At 36.0% G+C, this 25,571-nt stretch overlaps 1 protein-coding gene across 1 annotated transcript in view; it reads right to left on the bottom strand.

Annotated features, from left to right (window-relative positions):
* Nucleotides 1–25,571, bottom strand: part of LOC131804361 (mucin-3A-like) — a 221,148-nt gene that overhangs the window by 42,918 nt on the left and 152,659 nt on the right. Inside the window, exon 8 of the mRNA XM_059127193.1 lies at nucleotides 24,869–25,333. Within this exon, the coding sequence (XP_058983176.1) occupies nucleotides 25,101–25,333 (233 nt within the window). The 3' untranslated portion in view covers nucleotides 24,869–25,100. The remainder of the gene's footprint in view (nucleotides 1–24,868; nucleotides 25,334–25,571) is intronic.

Here is a 25,571-nt window from a genome sequence, read left to right as displayed (position 1 = left end):
GGTTCAGATTTGTTGCTCTGCCCACTTCCGGCGAAGCGATTGCTTGAGATGATCGACACATTGTTTTTTTTAAAGCCAACCTTGCTTTCCAAAATACTCCAGACACAATAGTCAAACGGATTGGTATCCGGAGATTTTGGTGGCCATTGTGCGTTGGAAATGAAGTGAGGAACCTCATTTTGTAACCATTCTTGGGTGGCGCGTGCTAAGTGCGATGGTGCTGAGTCCTGTTGGAATGTCGAAGGTCTGCGGCCAAAATATTTGCGTGCCCTAGGCTTTAATACACCCTCCAGAATATTTTCGCGATAATATTCGGCATTTATTCTGATGCCACGGTCGAATAATACGAGCGGAGAGCGACAATCGGCTGTTATGGCGGTCCACACCATCACCATGACCGGCGCTTTAGTTCTGGTGGCCAATCGAATGTGCACATTTTTAGCTGACCTTTTTGGCAAGTAAACCGATCATTTTGTCTGTTTACAAACTGCTGGACACCGAATGTTTTTTCATCGGAGCGGAGAAAAACAAATTCTTTTCGGCCAATCGAAGCAACTCTTTAGCTCTTTTGAGTGTATTTTTTTCTGTTGCGGTGTAGGTTCTTGCAATTTTTGACTTTACACCGAGCTCATTTTTCAATATTTGCCGATGGATATATTGTGATATGTCCAGGAGCCATTTTGTGGCCACTGCTAAAAAAAACCGTCGAAAATACCACTCAAAGGAAACCCGTTATATGGGGCAATACGAAGACGTGGTCCTACGTAAGAAAGCTTTTTGAAACAAATCCGCTTAAAAAGTATAAATATTGTTCATCCGATTTGTTATTTTTGTCCTCCGCAGACGTAATATGCACTCTGTAACAAGAATATTTGAGGAAATATATCAAATACAGCTCAGAAAAACATTTGCTAAATTTTATCGAGATCGGTTCAGATTTGGATGTAGCTCCCATATATAACATCGTCCGATTTAGCTTTGATTATGCACCGAACCTTTGAATATTTGCCCAAATGGGATGAAATTTGGCACTTACGACCGAATTGAGTCTAGAAGCTAGTATGCCAAATTTGGTGAAGATCGGTTCAGATATAGCTATAGCTCCCATATATACTGTTCATCCGATTTGTTATATTTGTTATCCACAGCCGTAATATGCACTCCGTAACAACGATATTCAGGGAAATATATCAAATGCAGCTCAGAAATATCTTTGCCAAACTTTATCGAGATCGGTTCCGATTTGGATATAGCTCCCACATATATTTTTATCCGATTTCAAATTAAGTGTGCACCAAATGGGCAATACAAATCCGAATTTAAAAGATACAAATGCTTCGGCATATTTTGTCCTTTGAACTTTAATTTATAATTATAGTCATAGCGTGTATGATTTAATTCTCACATAAAAAATTTTAATTGTTATGCCGAGCTCTACTAAATTAGCAAAGGGGTGGAGGGTATCATAAAGTCGGCCCAAAATTTGAAACAATTCAGGTAAAAAGTGTCGCCAAAATTATCCGAACATTGAGGGATACCGTTGTATGGGGGCTATACTATATCGTTGATCTAGAATAGACCATTCTCTTCCAGCCGGTAAAGTACTCAGAATGAACGCTTTAATTGGGTTTTCAGACAATTCTATTAAAAAATCTGTATAAAACCATCAAAATACCGAATATCGGGAGGTACCGTTATATGTGGGATATATGATATCGTGCACCTATATAAGCAAAAAAGAAATTGTTGTGTACAATTTCAAAGAATTACATTGAAAATTGTGGCTAAAATCTTCAAAATACCGAGTTACGCAAACTTTACATGGGGGCGATATCGTGGACCGATATATATGGTGGAGGGTATAAAAATATCATTAAAAATAAAAGTGAATTTTCTAGAAACGAATTAAAAACGTATCTCATGCTCTGATTTTTGAAATCATATGCGATTAATTTCTTGAACTATGGGGCGTATAATACATAGAAGTTTAAAATAAAACTTCTTGGCGTCACGTATACGCAGTGCTGGTAAATGTGACCAAATGAACAACAATGCTTTTTAATACAGGTTTTCTTTTGATCGGATACTAAGGAATTTAAATCTTTCCATGCTTAATCATATATGCTTTTTTCGGATAGAGATTTAAATCTCTTTGCGATTCAATTCCTTGCTGCGTTATGACATTCCATTTATTATGACATTCATTTATTATGACATTCCATTCTTGTCGAAACTCAAAAATATTCCATATTAATAAAAATGTTAATTTAAAATTACATTATTTAATTTTACTCCCGGCAGTATCCTTTTAAAATCTCAACATAACTCTGCTTGCACATGTTTTAATTGATTTTCACTACGACAATTTTCAATATATCCGCCCTTTGTGCTTTAAGTTCAAGGGGACAAAATGAACAATTGCCAGCATCAATCTAGGAAAACATTGGCCAGGTCAGCTAGGTAATCAATCTGTATTTTTTTAAATTGAAAAGTCTTAATTCGTATTAAAGGGGGAATTTCTTTTGATGATAAATGACCTGAAATGTTGCCCTAGACACAAGGCTCCAATGCCGCCGCATTGATTGAATGTTACGCATTGGACAATGTTAACAACGACGACGATGACGACGATGAGGACAACGACGAGGATGGCAATGACGACGACAGAGGCAATGATGAAGGAAATTTTGTCTGCCACTACTTCAGTTCAAGCTGCTGCTCCTGTTGTTGCCATTAAAGCCACCATCGATACAAGTTAAGAGCATTGCAGTGATATAAGCATTACTGTAAGAACGGGGTTTAAGTAGTATGTGTACACACACACTTGAATGTGTCTGTGCGAATCTCTATGTGTGTGTTTGTGCTTGTATTTGTGGTAATTCAATATTTCTTAATATCGACAATATATGTATATGACCACAGACAGACGTGGAGAGGCGCCTTTTATGCCAGATAAAATATGCGTTTGGGAAAAGGGTAGCAAATTTATGACTGTCTATATATAGACATGTGGACAGTGTTGCCATTTAAGAGTGTCAGTTTCTTGAAAATAATTTAATAAGAAATACTTAAAAGTGGTATATATGGGATATATGGTGCTAATATCAAAAAGTGGAACAATCTGACAGACGTGAATGGGCCTGAGAATGCAGAAAACTCTGTTCTGGGGTTTTGATCTACAAACCGAGTGCTATAAAATGCACGTAAATTTTCCCAAATTATATGCAACAAATTCGAAAAGCACTAAATTTGTCGAAAATATTTTTTTTTTATAAAACATATTTGATGACCTTTTTTATATCTCTTGTTTGAAGAAAATAATGAAATTATATCCTTAGACACTTCTACAAAAAATAAGAGTTATGGGCGATTACACCTCAGATTAAAAACATATAAACAAAATGACAGTCAAAAAAGGAAGCCATGTATATCCATTTTTATAAGCTCAGACATATGGCTGCAACAAAGTCAAATACCATAATTTTTACATTTTTTTTTAAATTTTATTGAATGAAATCAAAAAAATGTCGGAAATAGCAATTGGTCACCTTTGGCACGAACTATGGCCTTCAAACGGCCAATGAAACCGCCACACGCTGCCCAAATGTTGCTCTGCGGCATTTTGGCCCATTCCCGGCAAAATGCTTACTTGAGGTGATCGACACTTTGGTATTTATTAGTGCCAACATTGCTTTCCAAAATAGTTTACTTTACTTTTCTAACAATAGTCCAACGAATTGGTATCTGGAGATTTCGGTGGCCATTGTGGGCTGAAAATGAAGCGATGAACCTCATTTTGGAACCATTCTATGGTGGTGCGTGCTGAGTGGGATAGAGCTAAGTCTTGTTGGAATGTCCAAGGTCTGCGGCCTAAAAGTTTGCGTGCCCAAGACTTTAATACACCCTCCAGAATAATTTCGCCATAATATTTGGCATTTATTCTGATGCCACGGTCGATTAATACGAGCGGAGAGCGACCATCGGCTATTATGGCGGCCCACACCATCACCATGGCCGGCGCTTCAGTTCTGGTGACCAACCGAGGGTGCACATTTTCAGGTGACCTCTTTGGCAAGTAAACATAATCATTTTGTGTATTTACAAACTGTTGGACAACGAATGTTTTCTCATCGGAGAAAGCCAAATTCGGCAGTTCACCATTGCGGTGTAAGTTCTTGCACTTTTTGGAATTTCAATGGCTTTACCCTGAGCTCATTTTTCAATATTTGCCGAATGGAATATTGTGATGTGTTCAGCTCATAAGCCATTTTTCGGCCACTGCGACGCGGATTTGGATCAAGTCTCTTCTTTACTTTTCGAACCATTTCTGGTGATGTGCTGTTTTCTTCCGTTCACTTCTTTGACGTCAGGCTACGCTACCAGTATCACGGTAACGAGCGATTGTACGAGACATAAAAGATTTATTCACCTTTAAATGCTGGAGTGCTCTAACGATAGCTGCTTGTATTTTTTCTGCCAAATATAAAGAAATCACACTATCACGCTGGAATTCTATCACGAATAACTTTTTTTCTGGAAAATTCTCACCAAAATGATTTTGTACGCTTGTAAACAATATAATGAGCTGTCACTGGAATAATTTTAACAGCTATCCGATGAGTGGCTTTGAAATGACAGCAGTCTGAATTTAGTTGCAGTTTTTTCGTCTCAAATCCCTTACCCAAATACCAAATTTAGTAACTTTAGTAATTTTTAGTAGGTACTTCCAAAATCACCTCTAAATCACTACCTTCCAAACTAACATTGACCCAATGCCAATTTTCAGTTTTAAGGTAGCCGTTGTTCACTCAATAGTATCTTTTAGTACCTAGTACCTTTACAAATCCAATTCTTTATCTTAACCCTATCTCTAAGCAGATACTCCAATCCGTGTTTCCAAATTTCAGAATTGCAGCTTTTCGGTTCACCCAAATCCAAATCGTTCCCTATGTATAATACCGTTTAGGGCACATAAGTACAAAATTCCATAACAATTTCCTAATTTTGGGATTACAGCTCTATCGGTTCATCCAAAATCGAAAATGTACCAAATTTAGTACCATTTAGTATACATGAGTACGAATTTCTGAAGCTGCCTACATACCTGAATCCTATACTCCTACAGTAATCTCAATTCCAAATTTCCGGATGCCAACCCATTCGGTTCTCCCAAACACAAATTGTACTTAATTTAGTACATATAAGCACAAATTTCCAATTTCACCTACATATCCCAATCCGACACTCTGACAGTAATCATATTGCCAATTTTCAGGATACCCAAATCCAAATTATACGAAATTTAGTACCATTTAGTACACCTTATTACAAATTTTCATAACTACCTACATCATACAATTCAATAGAAATCGTATTTTCAAATTTCAGGATTTGACCTTTATTAGTTCTCCCAACATTTAGATTGTACCAAACTTAGTACCATTTAGTACATATAAGTACAAATTTTAATAACTACCTACATCATACAATCCAATAGAAATGTTTTTTCCAAATTTCCCGATTCCAACTCTACTGGTGATCCCAAAATTTAAATTGCAAAAATTTAGTACAATTTAGTACACATAACTACGAATTTCCAAAATCCTGCAGTACAACAGTAACCGTTTTTCTAAATTTCAGGATTCCAAATCTTTTGGTTCTCCTAAAATTTAAATTTTACCAAATTTAGTACCATTTATTACTTTACGTACACATTTCGAAAACTACACTCCGCCAGTAATGTAAATTTCAAATTTCAGGATTCTAGCTCCGTTCGTTTCTCTACATTCAAAATGTACTAAATTTTGAACCGTTTAGTACTTTTCGTATGCATGAGTACACGCCTCCAAAACTACTTCCCTTCATCGACACTACTCCTCAACCTTGATTCCCATTCGAAATTTCAAGTTTTTAGTTCTTACCGTTCACATGATATGAAATTGTACCAATTGTTGTAGATTTTAGTACTTTTTCATCAGTGACTTTTCCTGACAGAAGCTTTAGGTGCATTCGCACAATTATAATTTTTTTAAGACCAATTTGTACAACATTTGTAGTCATGGAAATAATAGCATGAGCATGAAAATGGGCCATGTAGGTCTACGTATTGGTATAGCCCCCATATAATGGTACCTCCCGATATTCGGTATTTTGATGATTTCAGCGACATTATTCACCGGAATTGTTTCAAATTTGGTATTCGATGTTCGTATTGGATGCTGCAGTTTATGACAGGATATTGTCTGTGCAGGTCCACGTCTTCGTATAGCCCCCATATAACAGTATCTCCCGATATTGGGCATTTTGGTGATTTTAGAGACATTATTTACCGGAATTATTTCAAATTGGGTATTTGAAGTTCGTAATGAACACTACTGCCTATGAAATAAAAATGGCTGTGCAGGTCCACGTCTTCGTATGGGCCCCACATAAGGGTACCCCCCGATATTCGGTATTTTGATGATTTTAGCGACATTATTTACCGGAATTATTTCAAATTTTGTATTTGCAGTTCGTAATGGATACTACAGCCTATGCCAGAAAATTGTGTATGCAGGTCCACGTTTTATAACCCCCATGGTACCTCACTATATTCGGTATTCTGATGATTTTAGCTACATTATAAACAGATTTTTTCAAGTTTCGCATTTGAGTATTGCAATAGCTTATGACAAAAGTTAGTTAGTAAGTAATATTCGGCTACATTCGGTATTTTTAAGATTTTTAACAGAATGTTTAAGGTTTATTTTTCGGAAATTCCAAATTTGTACCAAATGGTGGAGGGTTTCAAAATAACGGCCCGGTCGAACTTACAGCTTTTTTACTTGTTTTATCTGTCGTTGTCTTAAAATCAATATTAATTACACTTTAGTTCATATCAATGAGCATTAAGTGTATTGAACCGTAATTTCCAATTATAAGCCAGTGATAGTACCCTTCAATAGTTAACTAATATTTTCAGTACGACTTTCCCAAAGCACAGTTATATTCTAACCCAGCGCATAAAATGCAACATTATACCATATTTCAGATTTCTAGACGTACGTAAAGGCCCCTCCGACTTTTTTTAGTTGGTCCCTTTAAATTTTTTCGAAAGTTATTTTAGAACTTTTGTACCCTGTTCGTATGATTATCCAATACTCGAAGCTGCAGACCATAACAATAGCTCATGACTCCTTTTTTCCAAAAAGCCCCTCTTATCGAAATAATTTAGAATTTTCCAAAAATCCATTTATTTTTGGTCGATTAAGGTTCAGTTGGTAAGAAATTATGTATCCTCTCTCCTCTTGTTTGTTTGTTTGTTTGCATATCTCTTTATGTTGTTGTCTGAGTACATTTTTGGCTCAGTTGCTTGTGTGGCATTAAGTGGTTACAATGTGTACTCCGTTCTATTTGACTAAACTCTCGTCTCCCTTCTCCTCTCATTCTTGTGTTGGTAATGGTAAACATAATTCTCTTATTTGTAATTTGTCAAATGATTAGATTTATTTTTCGTGTTTCCTTTTAGCTCTCTTCCGGCTGTCGTCGTTGTCGTCATCGTCCTCTTCTTTGTTATGCTTATGATTATTATGATTGTCATAACGTCTATTAGAATTCTGTTTATTACCAACACTTGGACAGGATTCTATTCTATTATTTTATACAGGACTCAGTAAATATTATCCTTACGTACTCCGGGCGGAGCTAGACATTAGGAGTGTGAATACACCTGTGCTCACCATAATTTGGGCAATATTTTGTAAGGGAAATTACCAAGGATTAGATTTATTGACAGGAAGTTGGCAACATTTTTGTGGGGATAAAGAAAAAAATAATGAAATTTTGTCGGAAATTTTGTAATTTAAAATGGGGGTGATTTACGAGAATGTGATGGTGGTGATGAAAAAGTAAAATTTGCATCAATTTTCAACTTTAATTCACTACGGTTGAAACGATAGGGGGAATCTCGTCTCGTATAATCGACGAATTGTTATAGAATTCTACATTTTAGTTAGTATAATTTTGTACTTACGAACACCTATAAAACGAATTTGGAAAACCATGAGCGCATTTCAACCACAGACCGACTGTGTGTGCCACATCGAATTTCAAAATTCTAAATTACCCCAATAATAAAAAATTAAAGTAATCCAGAGAAAAATTAAAGTTTAAGATTATCATTCCGTTTGCAACACCTCGAAATATACATTTTAGACCCATAAATATGTTTATTCTTGATCAGCATACAATTTTTTGTCGATTTAAAATTTTACAATTTTACTCTGATGTGTGTTAGGCCTGTAGGATTTTTGGTATTGAATATGGGCTATATAGGTCCACGTTGTGGTATAGCCCTTATATAAATGTACCGACAGATTTTTTGTCTTGTTTTAATCACAATTTTTACCCGAATTTGCTGTAAATTGGCAGCATGTATTCCCATTATGTAAAAAAATATTCCTTGCATAAAACTGTCAAAAGTCTATGTTTTGGTGTACTCATGCAGGTCCACGTCTTCGTATAGCACCCATATAATGGGTGCTCCCCGATTTTCTCGACATTATTTCTCCGGAATAGTTTCAAGTTTCGTTTTTAAATATTGCAATGGCTTATAACAAAAATTGCATATAAAGGTCCACGTCTTCGTATAAGCTCCAATATAGCAGTAACTCCCTTTATTTTTAAAAATATTACAGATAAAAACTCTGCCTTTAGTTCCCAACGTTTAATATAGAGCTTTACCAAGAGGCTCTTATTACTATAAGAATCATTTGTTTAAAATATGGGTCACATTTGCCCATTTTAGGAACTAGGGTAAATCCCGAGTTCAACTATTTTTATACCCACAGCCATATGGCTATAGAGAGTACGTATCATTTGCGACGGTCAAAACGTGCATCATCAAAATAATAGCTTTAGACCCCCGGTCTCTTGGGACCAAATCTGTTTTAAGACATTTGGAGTCGATCTAGCGATGTCCGTCCGTCCATCTGTCTGTCTGGCTAGCTGGCACGATAACTCTCGAAAGGAGTATCCGATTTGGTCTAAACTTGGTACATCGTGGTATTATTATCAAACCTAGATCGAGTTCGGATATGGGCAATATTAGTCCACTCTTTCTGGTAAGCGCCCTACAAATATTTGATATTGAAAAAAAAAAATCTTTCCTCAAATTACAAACATTATTTAACCCATTTTCTGGTGTGAAAATGAAATATATTGGTCCACTACTTCTGGTGCCTCTCCCAAAAAGGGAAGCTCATGGTTTCAAAATTAACATCGGATTCCATTCAGACTTAGCACATCCCAATAATTCCATCAACACAAGATCTGTTATAAAGATAGTAGAAATCTCCTGGTAATTCCCCACCATAGAGTTCAAGGTTTTGAAAAACAAACAGCTCAAAGAAAGAAAAATAAACGAAAACATTCATTCATTGTGAAAATGATATATATCAGCGAACTCCTTCTGGTACCCCACCCACAAAGGGTCACAATTTTCAATGCTTTTATCTGCGAAAACTTGCGAAACAAGTCAGCGATTCTGTTGTAATTATTGAATGTCCACGTTACGCTCTTACAACATACAACACACATTAGGAATAATTATGCGAAGATCACTTAGTGTGATCCACACACTGACTTTTAAATAGATTTTTTCTTAGCGTTAACTTGAGTAGTGTGCAAGTAGAATAAGTTTCACTCTGAATAAAGCAACCACCGAGAGCAGAAGTGCGTTTTATTAACACAACAGCAGCAAAAGTAGAGGACAAGCAGATTTATATTCAACAGGTTATGGGCCCAGGACTACTCAACGGACAAAAGGAAATTTGATATCGTATTGGAAAAATAAAATTGATGAATGGTGACCAGGAATACCCAACGGACAACTCTAAGTGGAAAATAATAATATTGCGAATTCGATAAAAGGTGACCAAGAGGTTTAATTGTGGAAACAACTTAAGTCAAAGGAGGAAGCGTTTTTTGTGTTTAACTGTGTGTCAGTAAAGTTGCTTCGTGTGTCGACAACAAAAATAAACAAAATGTCATCAATGTTCAGCATTGAAAAATTGTCAGAGGACAATTATCAATTATCATCAAGATTTGTGGGATGTTATATCCGATAGTGAGGAATCTGCCGAGAAGAAAACTGCTGAGTGGAGGAAGGAGGATGAAAAGGCGATGGCGACAATAATATTAAGCATCTCTTCAGTTCAGTTGTCATATGTAAAGATCTGCAAGACCGCGAAAGATGCATGGAAGTGTCTATCCGAAATCCATCGACCGAAAGGGCCAATACGTAAAGTTTCGCTATTCAGGAAACTCCTTAGTATGAGGATGGAAGAAACTGATGGCGTACTAGAATACCTGTGCCAATTTACGTGTGTCGTAGACAAATTAGCAGAAGCAGGTATTGAGCTGGGTGAGGACTTATTAGTCATCATGATCCTCGCCAGCTTGCCTAAAACATTCGAGAATTTTGTGGTTGCGCTAGAGTCAAGGGATGATTTGCCGAAATTAAGCGCATCGAAAGTAAAATTGTCCGAGGAAAATGAAAGAAGGTAATCCTCAATGAGTAAACAAGATGAAAATTCCACGATGGCATTTATGGCCGATAATAAAAGGGGTCCCAATATCAACAAAAAGAAAAACAACAAAGTAAATAATCAGAACTACAACAACAGTACAGATAGCAGAAAAGATGATTCATGGTCATACAACAATAGTGTAAAATGCTACAATTGTGGCGGCAGAGGCCATTACGCATCACATTGCCGAAGGGCAGACAAAAAGGGAAACGAGCATGTGTACACAAGTTTGGCGACGATTGACAACAACAATCTCCATAAGAACGTCTGGTGTTTTGATAGCGGTGCCTCCTCATTTGTGCTCTAACCGTAATTTGTTTACGATGTTTGAGGAACACCATGAAGAAATCTCCCTGCCTGGTAATAAAACCATTCTAGCAAAGGGGAAGGGGAGAGTTCTTATAAATGAGGGTGACGTTGTGCTCAACAATGTGTTATTTGTGCCTGACCTACAATGCAATTTTATTTCGGTAGGCAAAGTAGCGGTTAAAGATGACGTAATATTTGAGGAAAAATGCGCAAGAATCATAAACAAGGGGAAAACGGTGTTGACTGCGAGGAGAAGGGGAAATTTGTTTTTGTACAACGAGCCTAATAAGAATTTGTTTCTGGCGAAAACAAAAACAAATGTAATAAAGCCCCGTTACGATTTTCAAAGAGGGGAGAGCCCACAGAATCAAGCAGAAGATCGATACAATAATTTTAATGCGTTTCGACATATGAAAACAATAACAAATTGCCGGTGCCAGAAAGTTGAGAACCTACAAAACAGAGCACACAATAAAGCGAAAGTGTTTCGCAGAACAAATAGAAACAAATAGGACAACTTTTGTCGAGCCCTTGTAAAGAAAAACTTATGCAGGAGGAGCATGGTAATATATATGTCTAAGATAAGTAGAATACTATGTGCATTTTTATTTTTGTAATGTGTTTACAAATGACATAAAATAAATAAAGAGTTATTGGTTTTTGGTTGCAGTATGTGTGTATGTATGTTGAGGAGGAGTGTTGTAATTATTGAATGTCCACGTTACGCTCTTACAACATACAACACACATTAGGAATAATTATGCGAAGATCACTTAGTGTGATCCACACACTGACTTGTAAATAGATTTTTTCCTAGCGTTAACTTGAGTAGTGTGCAAGTAGAATAAGTTTCACTCTGAATAAAGCAACCACCGAGAGCAGAAGTGCGTTTTATTAACACAACAGCAGCAAAAGTAGAGGACAAGCAGATTTATATTCAACAGATTCATTACAACTTGATATATATAATCAAAACATGTTCAAATAATCGAAGAAGATAGGAAGCTAAAATTTTGCACAGATCTCTCTTTTGTCTGCAGGCAGGTCAAGTTCGAAGATGGGCTATGTCGGTCCACAATATCAAATAGCCCCCATATAACGGCACCCCCGATATTCGGTATTTTGTTGATATTAGCCACATTTTTTAATTGAATTGTCTGAAATTCCACACAAGGAGTTCCTTGTGAGTACTTTACCCCCAGACATAGATTTGTCCACAATATCGTATATCCCCCCATATATCGGCACTTTCCGATATTAGGTATTTTAAAGATTTTAACAGAATTTCTAATGGATTTTATTTTTTTTGAAAATTTTCTAAATCGTTCCAAATGGTGGAGGGTATTCAGAGCTCGGCCCGGCCGAACTTACTGCTTTTTTACTTGTTTTCTTTTTTTGTTTCTCTTTATATAGAAATCTTACTTGTAAATAATTATAAATGAAGGACCACGTTTTGATATGTTTTTTTTTTATAAATATACCGCCTGATTCAATTTATAAAAAATAAAAAAATAAATGTTCAACTTTGACCTCCTATTTTGTATATTTTCTCTATTATATCCAACTTTTCCACAGAGCGAAATTTTCTACTCAAAGCATTTTAAGAAAATAATACAACCACAAACATATGTGCACGAAAGTTCCAGCTGTTAAGTCATAAAACAGCGAATCATTTGAATTATTATTTTATGCCATTACAAAAAAAAAAAAAAAACTCTGGTAAGGGAATTCTGCAGTGATATCGCATTTGAAATATCCTTTTGATGTGCGGCAGAACTAAAACAAAAGTTCTCCTTGCCTTTGATGTGAAATGCTAATGTAATTACATGCATTTCATTTTGATGTGAGTGAAGCAAGAAAAAAAATGGAGGAATGCAGGAAAAAATCAGATCATCGATTCTGTATTATGGCCCTGGTTAGTAGGTTTCGAGGTTATTGGAAAAATGTGTCAATGCCATTTATTAGGGATGTAAACTGTCATGCAAAATGTTAAGCTGCAAGAGGTTGTTATACTGAATCAGAAGACAAATTGGCAGGGTTTATTTGCATATTGCTCTAATATTGTCAAGTTAAAAGAACAGAGTTTGATTCCCAAACAGCCTTTTTAGTAAATTTCAGTATTCCATACTTATTAGTATTCAGTGCTTTTTCCTACAAATCTTTGTACAAACTGCACCTACCACATGTGACTCCATGCTCAACTCAAGAATGCCATACGTCCCTTCCTTGCGTTCAGTACGTTTTCTAACATACTATGGTGAATATATTAGATAAGGCACTTGAAATATACGTACATCCTTCCTATATTGATTTACCCATGTCCTTCCGCTTGTCTAATCACTCTAAGTTCTAAACAGAATGAAGTAGATGTACACAATTTAACTTAAATGCATTTTAGGTCCGTTATAGCCCCTGTATAGTAGTATTACCGGATTTTACGTATTTTTATTGATTTATTATTCAACCGAGCTGAAAAAATTCTGTGGAAAATTGATAAAAAATTAGCAACATTTTTCATTTTTTGGGCAACATTGTTTGAAATATCTCCTGATATATAATATAAACAGAGATTTCGTTCCTTTGGTGACATATAGCGAAATTAATAAAAAGTATTTTTGTCCTTCCTGGCGTTAATATCAGATTTGGATTTCCGACTAAAAGGGTACGAAAAGCACAAAATATATTAAAAATTGAATACTTCGTATGGCACAAACGGAATGAGCTGGAATTCTTAAATTCGGAATAAGGATCACTGATGGAGTGCGGGATGGAGTTTTTGGAAATTCGAACTTTAAGGTTACAAATAGTTTTAAAATGAAACTAAGCTTCTAAAATGCCACCTATTCGTATTAGGGATAGAGCTAAATAACTAAAAAAAAATGATATGATAATCAAGATTGGAAAGTAAGTTTGATATATGACAGTGGTTTCGGAAATGTGTGCTAAGTGTGCGAACTGTACTAAGTGGTACTAAATTTGCAGCAGTTGGGTTTAGGGTGAACGGATGAAGTTGAAATTTTGAAAATTGGTATTGGCGTTCCTGTTGATGATAAGTTTGTCATAAAGACGTGGTTTTAGAAATGAGTTATATTAGTGAACAAAAAGTACTATATTTGGTACTATTATGTGTAGCTTGGACGTAGGTGGGTGATTTGTGTACTATAATTGTACGAAAAGTAATGAATGGTACTATATTTAGTATTGGGTGATTACTAATGGTATCTTTTTTTGGAATTTGGCCGTGGTTTGGAAATACGAAAAGTACTAAATTAAGTATTAGGTAGGGATGGGGCTGGAATCTTCAAATTTGATATTAACGTCTCTGTTTGTATCTGAAATTTAGATATGAAGTTGGTTTTGAAAACATGTTCTATAATTGTACAAAATCTATTTAGTACTAAGTCTTATCTCTTAAAACCTTATTAGTACTAAATTTGGTATGAAGTGAAGTAATAGAGCTGGAATCCTGAAATTTAGAATTGAGGTTGGTGTTTGTGGTTTGAAAAATGCTTACTATGAACTTACGGGAAGTGCAAAACATCAGAAAATATACCGTGGGATTAAGATGACACTCTTATCACTGTTGGTCTCTAGGGTGGAAAGAAGGAGATGGTTTTGGATATGCTTGGTATAACTGTACGAAGTATAGTAAAAAATTGCGATTGGGTTTTAGGATAGAGTTTGCATTTTAAAATTTGATGTGGAGGCCACTGTTGGTATTCTGGAAAGCATACAATAAAAGATCGAAAAGTACTAAATGGTACCAGATATACCGTTGAGTCAATGGATAAATCTTTAATTCTGAAATCTGATATTAAGGTTACTCACTGTTGGCCATTACAATATTCAAATGCGAAACTTGAAACAAAAATTCGGTGAATAATGTATATTTTCTTTCATAGGCTGTAGTATCCATTACGAACTTCAAATACCAAATTTGAAAGAATTCCGGTGATTAATGTCGCTAAAATTATCAAAATGCCGAAAAAGGAAGGTACCATTATATGGGTGCAATATCAAAACGTGGACCTACATGGCGCAATTTCAGTCCTGCAGACATAATACATATTTGAGTAAAATTTTATCAACCTAATTTATATATTTAGGGTCTAAAATGTAGTTTCTTAGTTACGGAATGTTTTACTCATCCTTTAATTGAACTCAAATAAAATAGTTTTAACGTATTAAATTAAAGCTTCTTATTGTTGAAAAAAAACTCTATAAAATTAAACTTAATCTTAAACTTAATTGCTCTTTGTTTGTGCTCACTCAAAATAATATCTCATAGCCGTGTCCTCCAATGCTGGTTATCTTCTCTCCATGTGTCTTTCTTCTTTTTTCAATATTTCGTGGTCCGTCGTCCGCCAACCATAAACATTTTTTATTTGTTTTCCATTGGCCATTTTGTTTTTGTTAAATATCCACATACTTTCTCTTCGTTTTTTTTGGTTGATAATCTTTTTAGCATAAATTGTGTTATCCTTAAGCCACAGTCCGTCCGCCCCAGTTTGTTTTCGTTTAATAAAGCATGACGACACCCCTCCAAAACAAGTAAATGCCAAAAACCATAGAATTATGTTGTTTGACATTTTAATCTTTCGCCGTTGTGGCGAACTTAAAATTCACATCACATCGTTCGAAATAAAAAAAAAAAAACATATTTCGTTAACACCCCCTCCTTCATACTCCCCCTCTATGTGTAAAATGCGCATCGTTATTAATATTTCATAATGAAGTGGCTCAGAATACCATCAGATGGTCGTTTCGAATATCCTCCCCCTCCCCACAAATAATTTACAGCATTAGCTGGGGCCATTCTCTCTCCATTCGTAGGTGAGATCGTCCACGTCCGAATGCAAGCGTAGAACTAAACAAAAATCTCCCTAAGTCTCGTGTGTTACTTCTTGAGTGGGGAAATCTATATGTGTGTGCCTGTGTGTGTGTGTGTGCAAAGTTTCGTATTTGCCTTATTTAAATTCAGTTTACACAGCATCTTTGGATAAAAAAGGACATATTTTCTGCTTGCTCAGATAGCATTATTGTCGGAGAAAAAAAAAACAGAAAGAAAAACAAGAGAAATTTAATACTTGTCCTTGTCACTTGGTCAGAGGGTAACACCAATGAAATTGAAAACAATTCCTTGAAAAATCCAAGTTTTGAATTTGAAAAAATAGAAAAAGAAACAAAAACAATTGAGGATATCCTGGTTTCTGCATGATATTGTTTTTTTGGTGAAAAGTTTTTAAAACTTTTTAAGTTTTTTTTTTGTGCGGACATTTGTAGTAACATATGTATACGTATTGTATTTTGTATTGTCGCCACCAAATTCATGATGTCACTTGCAGTACATGTTGTATTGTATTGCAAGTGACATCACGGAAGTTGTGACCAAAACAATGATGTGCCAAGCATTGACCAAACTGGGCAGATAGGGACACTAAATATTTAGAATGCATTCTTCGTTAGAAGGAAAACTGACTTTCGGTCTGGTAAGTAGAATATTTTAAAGCCACGGTATATTTTCTAAGTGAATTATCGCATATTCCTGCTTTTGGAGGACATATAGCTTATTTATTCAAAGAGTATCAAAAATTCAAAAATGCGTTTCCATCCACCATAATGTAGAGTTTATGTTAAGCTTGTCATACCGACTGTAATACCACGAAATATATATATACTTGACTAGCATATATATACTTGGCTAGCATTAAATTCCATGTCCATTTGGCCATGTCCGTGCATCCACATTTCTGTCTGTCTGTGGAAATATCAAATACGAGGAATATTTTGCTCAAAAATGTTAAAGGGTATTATTGGTCCCTTTTTAAAAATATGGTAATAAAAAAAGCTTCTTTAAAACAGGACAGTAGCAAGTCTAAATATTCTACAAAATTATTTGTCATAAAATTCTGCTATAAGTCCTAGAAGACGACAAATCTCTAAATCTTATCTAAATGCCAGGAATACATGGAGAGATAAAAAAACCGCAACAAAAGTCAAACGCCACAGTTTTACATTTTTTTTTTTAATTTTATTGAATGAAAGCAAAAAATGTTGGAAATGGCATCAAATTTTGGAATAAGTTTAGATTTATTCGAATTGGTCACCTTAGGCACGAATTATGGCCTTCAAACGGCAACACGCTGCCCGAATGTTGCTCTGCTATATTTTGGCCCATTCCCGGCGAAGTGCTTGCTTGAGGTGATCGACACTTTGGTATTTTATAATGCCAACCTTGCATTCCAAAATACTCCAGACACAATAGTCGAACGCATTGGTATCCGGAGATTTTGGTGGAAATGAAGCGAGGAACCTCATTTGTAATCATTCTTGGGTGGCGCGTGCCGATGGTGCTGAGTCTTTTTAAAATGTCCAATGTCTGATGTTGCTGTTTTCTGTCGTCCACTTCCCTGACGTTGGGCTACGCTACCAGTATCACGGCGACGAGCGATAGTACGAGACACAAAAAATTTATTCACATTTAAATGCTGGAGTGCTCTATCAATAGCCACTTGTGGTTTTCCAACCAAATATAAAGAAATCACACTATCACGCTTGAATTCCATAACTTTTTTCTAGAAAATCCTCCCCAAAATGCTTTTGTACGCTTGTAAACAGTATAATGAGCTGTCACTGGAATAATTTTAACAGCTGTCAGACGAGTGGCTTAGAAATGACAGCAGTCTGAAGTTGGTTGAAGCTTTCTCATCTCACCCTGTATGTTTCATCCGATTTGGTGTTTTAAGTCCCTCACATGCGTAATATGCACTCCACAAGAGTGACATTTGGTACTAAATGTCAGATACATCTCAGAAACACCTCTGCCAAATTTTATCAATAATTGGATCAGATTTGGATATAACTTCGATGTATATATTCAACCGATTTTGGGTTAATTGTGCGCTAAATGGCCAATATCAGTCTTAATAACCTTTATTTTTGGTACATCCGACCGAGTTCAGTGTAGAAGCAAGTACATCAAATTTGGAGAAAATCGGTTCAGATATAGCTATAACTCCCACATATAAGTTTCATCCGATTTTTTTTTTTTGGTCGACAACAATGGTATTTGTTACAAAATATCTTATAGAGATCAGAAATACCTTTGCCAAATCTTAACACGAACGACTTCGATTTGTATATAACTCCCATATATATCCACAATCCGATTTCAGGTTTATTGTGCAAATAATTGCTAATATCAGCACAAATGTAGTGAATTTCGGGATGTAACTTTCCATTTTGTGGAACTCGGCTCCGATATATATTTATACCCTACACCACTAGGTGGTCATGGTATTATGTCTTTGTGCATTTGTTTGTAACAGGCAAAAGGAAACGAGATAGACCCATAGTTCCTTTTGATGATCTGCATAGAATCACATTCTGAGTCGATTTATGCTGTCCGTCAGTCCGTCCGTCTGTCCATGTATTTTTGTAAACAAAGTACAGTTCGCATTTATTGCCCTATCCAGATGAAATTTTGCACAAATCATTTGTTTGGCCCAAGGACGAACCCTATTGAAATTGGAGATAATCGGTCAAAATTTAGATATAGCTCCCATATATATCTTCGCCCGATTTGCCTTTTATTGTGCACCAAACGTGTAATATCAGTCCGAATAGTATGGAATTTTGCACGTATGATCAGATTGGACCTGAAAATAAGTATGCCAAATTTGATCGAAATCGGTTCAGATATTGCCATAGCTTCCATATATATTGTTCATCCGATTTGTTATTTTTCCTCCGCAGCCGTAATATGCACTCTGAAACAACAATATTTGGGGAAATATATTAAATACAGCTCAGAGATATATTTGCCAAATTTTATCGAGATCGGTTCAGATTTGGATATAGCTCCCATATATATCTTTATCCGATTTCAAATTAATTGTGCACCAAATGAGCAATATAAGTCCGAATTTAAGAGATACCAATGCTTCGGCATATTTATTCCTTTGAACTTTAAACTATAATTATAATCATAGGGTGTATGCTTGAATTCTCCCATAAAAACTTTTAATTGTTATGTTGAGCTCTACTAAATAAGCAAAGTGGTGTAGGGTATCATAAAGTCGGCCCCGTCCGACTTTTGATTTTTTCTTACTGTTTTTTTTTTTGTATATGACACTCTTTTATTATATAAGCGGTATTGACTTGGCCAGTAAAAATTGTAATTAAAAAAAAATTAAACGTATTTCATTCCCATATTGTGTTTTTTAATTTCTCCGACATCCCCCTTATTAAGCTGAAATTTTCGCAAAATTCTATACCAATTTTCTCTTCACTAATTTGAAAATTCTCCAAACTAAACGAACATATTTCCTGAAATTTGTTAATTTCATTTGTTCGTTCTTTTTTTCAACAGCAAACTTTTTTATTTTTTTATTTAACTCAAATTGAATTATTTTTTTGTTTTCAAACTTCGGATAAAGGTCACTTGAGAAAAAGGAATGTAAAGTCGTTACCTTGCTCCGAATTCTTAGAATAATTACAAAATTGCCTCAGAATAGCTAATTGAGTGGCAACACTGTAGTATTCCTTGGAGATGTATTGTTTGTATGTTTATGTGTGCAGTTATTTGTGTGTGTGTGTGTGTGTGTGTGTGCAAACAATTCAAAATAATTCTTTAACAGCTTTTGTTGCGTTTTGTCGTTTTGAGCGACACAATTACGAAATTAAGAACAAGGCCCGAACAAAGCCAACCCTTTTAGCAGAAATCCGCTGCGATACTCTGTGATGTGTGTAATTTGTGCAGCGATATGAGAAAATAATTGCAACAATATGAAGGCTAGACAAATAATGTTGGAATTGTGTGCGGGTTAGGAGTTCAAATATTGACTAATGGTTTATTTTAATAGAGGGTGATGAATACGTTTGGGGTGTCATTTTTTTAAAATCTATTTACTTTCCAACAAATGCGCTCATGTTTAAAATTACATAATATTTTTTGCAAAAGGGGAAATTTTCCAAATAAAGCCTTCTGCAATATATATCGAATTTCAAAATAACGAGACACATTTTCGGTCGGCCACGCGTCCTAAATCGTCTTATTCGGCTGACAACAATTAAGATATTTATTTTATTTTATATTAATACCCTACATAGTATATATATTTTGGATCACAGTAATATTCTAGGTTGATTTATCGATGTCTGTCTGTCAGTCTGCCTGTGTATTTGTCTCTTTGTCTGTTGTAATCACTCTATATATCGAGCGAATTGAGATAGAAGGCTAGTATTTTGCACTCGTGTGTATTTTGCCAGTAGTCAGGTTAAGTTCATAAATTTGTCCATGTCGGTCCACGTTTTCATATAGCCCGCCATATAACGATACCTCCTGATATTCGGTATTTTGATAATTTTGGCGACATAATCCACCGAAATTGCTTTAAATTTCGTATTTGAAGTTCGGAATCGGTACAACTGGCTATGACAGATTTTATGCAAAATTACTTGTGCAGGTTCACGTCTTCGTATAGCACCCATATAACGGATTCATTTATGCGGTATTTTTCGACGATTTTTTTGCCCTACATCATATAGTGGTAAGGACATTGTGTCTTTGTGCATTTGTTTGTAGCATGGAGAAGGAAGTGAGATACTTACTTTTGAGGATCTTTATAGAACCACTTTCTAAGTCGATTTAAGCACGCCAGTCCGTCTGTCCGCTCGTCCATCCGTCTGTCCATTTATTCTGGTGAATAAAATGCAGGTCGCATTTATTTTCCGATTGAGATGAAATTTTGCAAACAATATATGTTTGTCCCAAGGACGAACTATTTTAAAATTGGTGATAATTGGATCAGATTAAGATGTAGCTCCCATATATCTTCAACAGATTTCGGGTTAATTGTGCACCAAATGACTAATATAAGTCCAAATGACCTGTATTTTTGGTACATCCAACCGAAATCAGTCTAGAAGCAAATAAATTAAATTTGGAAAAAATCGGTTCAGACATAGCTATAGCTCCCATATATATATATGTTTCATCTGATTTAGGGTTTTAAGTCCCCCGCGTGCGTAATATGCACCCCAGAAGAATGACAATTGGTACGGACATAAGGTACTGCTCGAAATAACCTCTGCCAAATTTTATCGATATCGGTTCAGATTTGGATATATATATCTTTATCCGATATCAGGTTCATGGTGCACCATATGGCTAATATCAGCCTAAATCAACTGAATTTTGGCAATTACGACTGAATTCATCCTATAAACCAGGACTTCAAATTTTGGTGTAGATCGGTTCAGATATAGTTATATTTTCATATACATATTTTATCCGATTTGGGGTTTTAAGTCCCTCACAAGCGTAATACGCATTGCACAACAATGATCTTTGGTACCATATATCAGATACAGTTCTGAGTAAAGTGTATCAAATTTTGTCAAGTTCGGTTCAGATTTGTATAGCTTCCGTTTATATTCTCAACCGATTTCAAGTTAATTGTGCACCAAATAGCCAATATCAGTCCAAATCACCTGAGTTTTGCTACATCCTACCGAGCAGTCTAGAAGCAAGTACATCGAATTCGGAGAAAAACGGGTCAGATATAGCTATAGCTTCCATATATATGTTTCATCCGATTTGGGGTTTAAGTCTTTCAACTTCGTAATATGTATTCGAAAACAATGATATTTGGTATCAGATATCTTATAAAGCCCGGAAAGATTTGAATATAGCTTCCATATATCTTCAACCGATTTCAGGTTTATTGTGCAAATTATGGCTAATATCAGCCCAAATGTAGCCAATTTCGGGACGTACGTTTCCATTTTGTGGAACTCGGCTCCCATATATATTTTTTTACTCCGATATATATTTTACACTCAGCATTCTCCCATCTTCTACGAGATGCGATGCATCGGTCCCTTTTTGTTGCTTTCTCGCAAACGATCGCAAATGCCTCGCAATTTTTGCGATTTTTTAAGGAACATCTCATTAAAAAGTGAAAACGTTGTCCATCGAAATATTTCTTATAAAATCCGAAATTATTCCACGATTTTCCCAAAGGATATAACACTTTAAAAAATTATATATTTATCTTCATTTAATTGGGCGCCAAATGGTTAGTACGTACGTACGACCGAATTCATCCCAGAAGAAGCAACTTCAAATTTGGTAGAAAGCGGTTAAAATATGGCTTTAGCTCCCATATATATGTTTCATCAGATATAATGTTAAAGTCCCTCATATTCTTCATATAACTATTTTTGCATATTCCATCGAATTTTTCCATTTCGTAAAACTCGGTTCTCATATATCAACTGCTCTGACATTTATTTTTTTACACTCAGCCATGCGACTATAGAGGGTACATATCATTTGATTGGAGTCGATCTAGAGGTGTCCGTCCGTCTTTATGGTTGTCTGATTGGTGCGCACGACAGCTCTCGAAGGCAGTATCCGATTTGGTCCAAACTTGGTATATCGTAATATAATTGTCAAACTTAGATCGAATCCAGAGATGCGTAATTCCAAAATGTTTATTAACACAAAATCTGGTGCAAAGATGGAAAATATCGGACCACTCCTTCTGGTACCTCCCCATAAATTGTTGGTACCTCCCAGTCAAATTGTTGAATAGTCATGAAGCTCGCAAAACGCAAAATGAGCATCCGATTCCTTTTTCCAAAAAATCCAAACTTGTCACACCCCAATATATCTATCAACACAAGATCTGGGTGAAGATGGAATATATAGGATCAAGACTTCTGGTACCACAAAGGGTCAAAATTTGGAATAATCCTCTTTTTAAATTCGGAATAAGCACCCGATTCATTCTAAGCATCACACATTCCAATATTTCTACTAACGCAATATCTAATGTGAAGATGGAATATATCGGTTGACCATTTCTGGCACCTTCCCACAAAGGTTCAACATTTTGAATACCTATATATCCTATAACATGCGAAACAAGTCGACGATTCTTTTAAACTTAGTTTATTTAAATATAGAATTTATCGGCCCACTCCTGGTATTGAAACAATTTCCGTAAAAAAATCGCTAAAATCACCGAAATAGCGAATATCAGAAGGTAACGATATCATGGAACTGTGTAGTCAATTCTCTTTCTGGTTCAGTACTCACAGAAAACTCCTGGTGTAGCTATGTATGGTATAGCCCCGTTATATGGGGCTATACGATATCGTGAACCGATATAGCCGATCTTCGAACTTGACTTGCTTGCAGACAAAAGACTGATCTGTGCAAAATTTTAGCTTCCTATCTTAATTCATTATGACTGTACCGTGATTAGAACTTTACGCTGATCAAGAATATAACTTTGCTTGATGGACTTAATATTTCGTACATACTATGTATGTTGGAGGTTATAAAAGCAAAGAAAAAATTATGTAAAAAAATACTGTTTAAATGAAACCTATTATATGGGGGCTGCATAAGTAATTTTCTGTCATAGGCTATAGTACCGATTCCGAATTGTCAAAATTTGAAACAAATCCGGTGAATAATGTAGCTAAAATCTTCGAAATAAGATTTCGAAAGATCTTCGAAATAAGATTTTAAGATTTTATACTTCTTCCCCATTCGTTTGATATAGAAGAAAAGATAGCGTGATTTTATTTGTCAGACGCACTGCTGATTCGGAAATAGCATAAAATTTTAGAATAAGTTTAGATTTGTTCGAATTGGTCACCTTTGGCAAGAATTACGGCTTTACGGTAATGGCCATTGGGCGCTGGAAATGAAGCGATAAACCTCATTTTGTAACTATTCTTGGGTGGCGCGTGCCCAAGGCTTTAATACACCTTCCAGAATATTTTCGCGATAATATTCAGCATTTATTCTGATGCTACGTCGATTATTACGCTGTTATGGCGGCCCACACCATTACCATGGCCGGCGCTCGAGTTCTGGTGGCCAACCGAAGGTGCACATTTTCAGCTGACCTTTTTGGAAAGTAACCGTGATCATTTTTTTGTTTACAAACTGCTGGACAATGAATGTTTTCTCATCGGAGAAAACAGGGAAAATTCGGCTGTTCGCTACTTTCGGCCAAACGAAGCAACTATTTAGCCCTTTTGAGTCTATTTACTTTCTGTTGCGGTGTAAGTTCTTGCACTTTTTGGAATTTCTATGGCTTTACCCGAGCTCATTTTTCAATATTTTCCGAATGGAATATTGCGATATGTACAGCTCACGAGCCATTTTTCGGCCACTGCGAAGCGGGTTTCGATCAAGTCGTTTCTTTACTTTTCGAACCATATTTGCTAATGTTGCTGTTTTCTTCCGTCCACTTTCTTTACGTCGGGCTACGCTACCAGTATCACGGTGATGAGCGATGGTACGAGACACAAAAGATTTATTCACATTTAAATGCTGGGGTGCTCTAGCGATAGCCACTTGTGGGTTTCCAGCCAAATATAAAGAAATCGCACTATCACGCTTGAATTCCAACACAAATAACTTTTTTTCTTGAAAATTCTCACCGAAATGTTTTTGTACACTTGTAAACAATATAATGAGCTGTCACTGGAATAATTTTGCAGCTGTCGGACGAGTGGCTTAGAAATGACAGCGGTCTGAAGTTGGTTGTAGTTTTTTCATCTCACCATGTATAACCTCCATAGAATGGTGGGGGTTATAAAAATGGTTAATTATATTAATTCTCTAAAATATTCGGAATACCTCCCTCTGGATTTCCCTTGAATAAAACAACCTCCATTGTTATACCTCACTCCTTTATGTACACAACAATTAGTTTATGACACACTGTTGCAAATTGTTTAGAGAGTTAAGCGGTTAATTGCATTAAATTCAACGTCGAGCGAAAATGTTCATTTTTTTCAGCAGGGACGGGCTTCACTTCGGATCAGAAGCATAGTCATATTTTTGTGACTAAACAACTAAGTCGGCATTTAAGTTTATAATTTAAGTGTGTCAGATTGTTTCATTTTAACCCAGCGGAGGGGAGTGTTCTGTAACAATGGATAAATTTAGAAAACTTACATACCGTTATTGTGCGGCAGCGTCAGCCGTTGTTGTTCCTGTAATTATTGTTTGCCTACACTGATGGTTGGTTGTCAGCGATGAAGACGTGTATTGTTATTGTTGTAGTTGCTGTTGTTTGATGTTGCTGCTGTTCTTTCCGTCTTTCTTTCGTTCGCTTGCTTTTGATTAACTTTAATTAAGTTAATAACACCACTCACTCACTCATTCACTCGCTCGCTTGACGGCATGACGCTTCAATTCACAACGTTCATCACAAAGCTCAAGCCGACGAAGGGGACAGGGCCAACGACGAAATGTATCAGCAATGAACACCAGCACCAGCACCACCACCACTGCCGATGCCGCCTTGAGTATCGGAACAGCCACCACAGATGCATTAGTCCTCCGAGAACACGTAGGCTTTGTGTACTCCTCCATCGAGCAAGTGCCGTGGCGGAATTGTGTTGCACAGCTGCCGGTAATTCACCTGCAAAGAATGCGAACAAAAGAAACGATAAAAGCAGAAGGCCAATTTGCATTTCTAGTCGAGTCAACCACACTGCGCCAAACATTTCTTGGCGGCACATTTTCCTAACCTCAGTGCAAACATGAATCGCGGTTAATTAAAGCCAAGAATTAGCAGCATGACTAGGCCCAGCCTTCACCAAAATGATGGTAGGGTAGGGAATGGGGGGTTCGGAGATGTAGTTAACAGATGCTTGCAA

Source organism: Musca domestica, unplaced genomic scaffold (genome assembly GCF_030504385.1).
Source record: "Musca domestica strain aabys unplaced genomic scaffold, Musca_domestica.polishedcontigs.V.1.1 43, whole genome shotgun sequence".
Classification (NCBI taxonomy): Eukaryota; Metazoa; Arthropoda; class Insecta; order Diptera; family Muscidae; genus Musca; species Musca domestica.
This window is presented reverse-complemented; position numbering and strand designations above follow the sequence as displayed.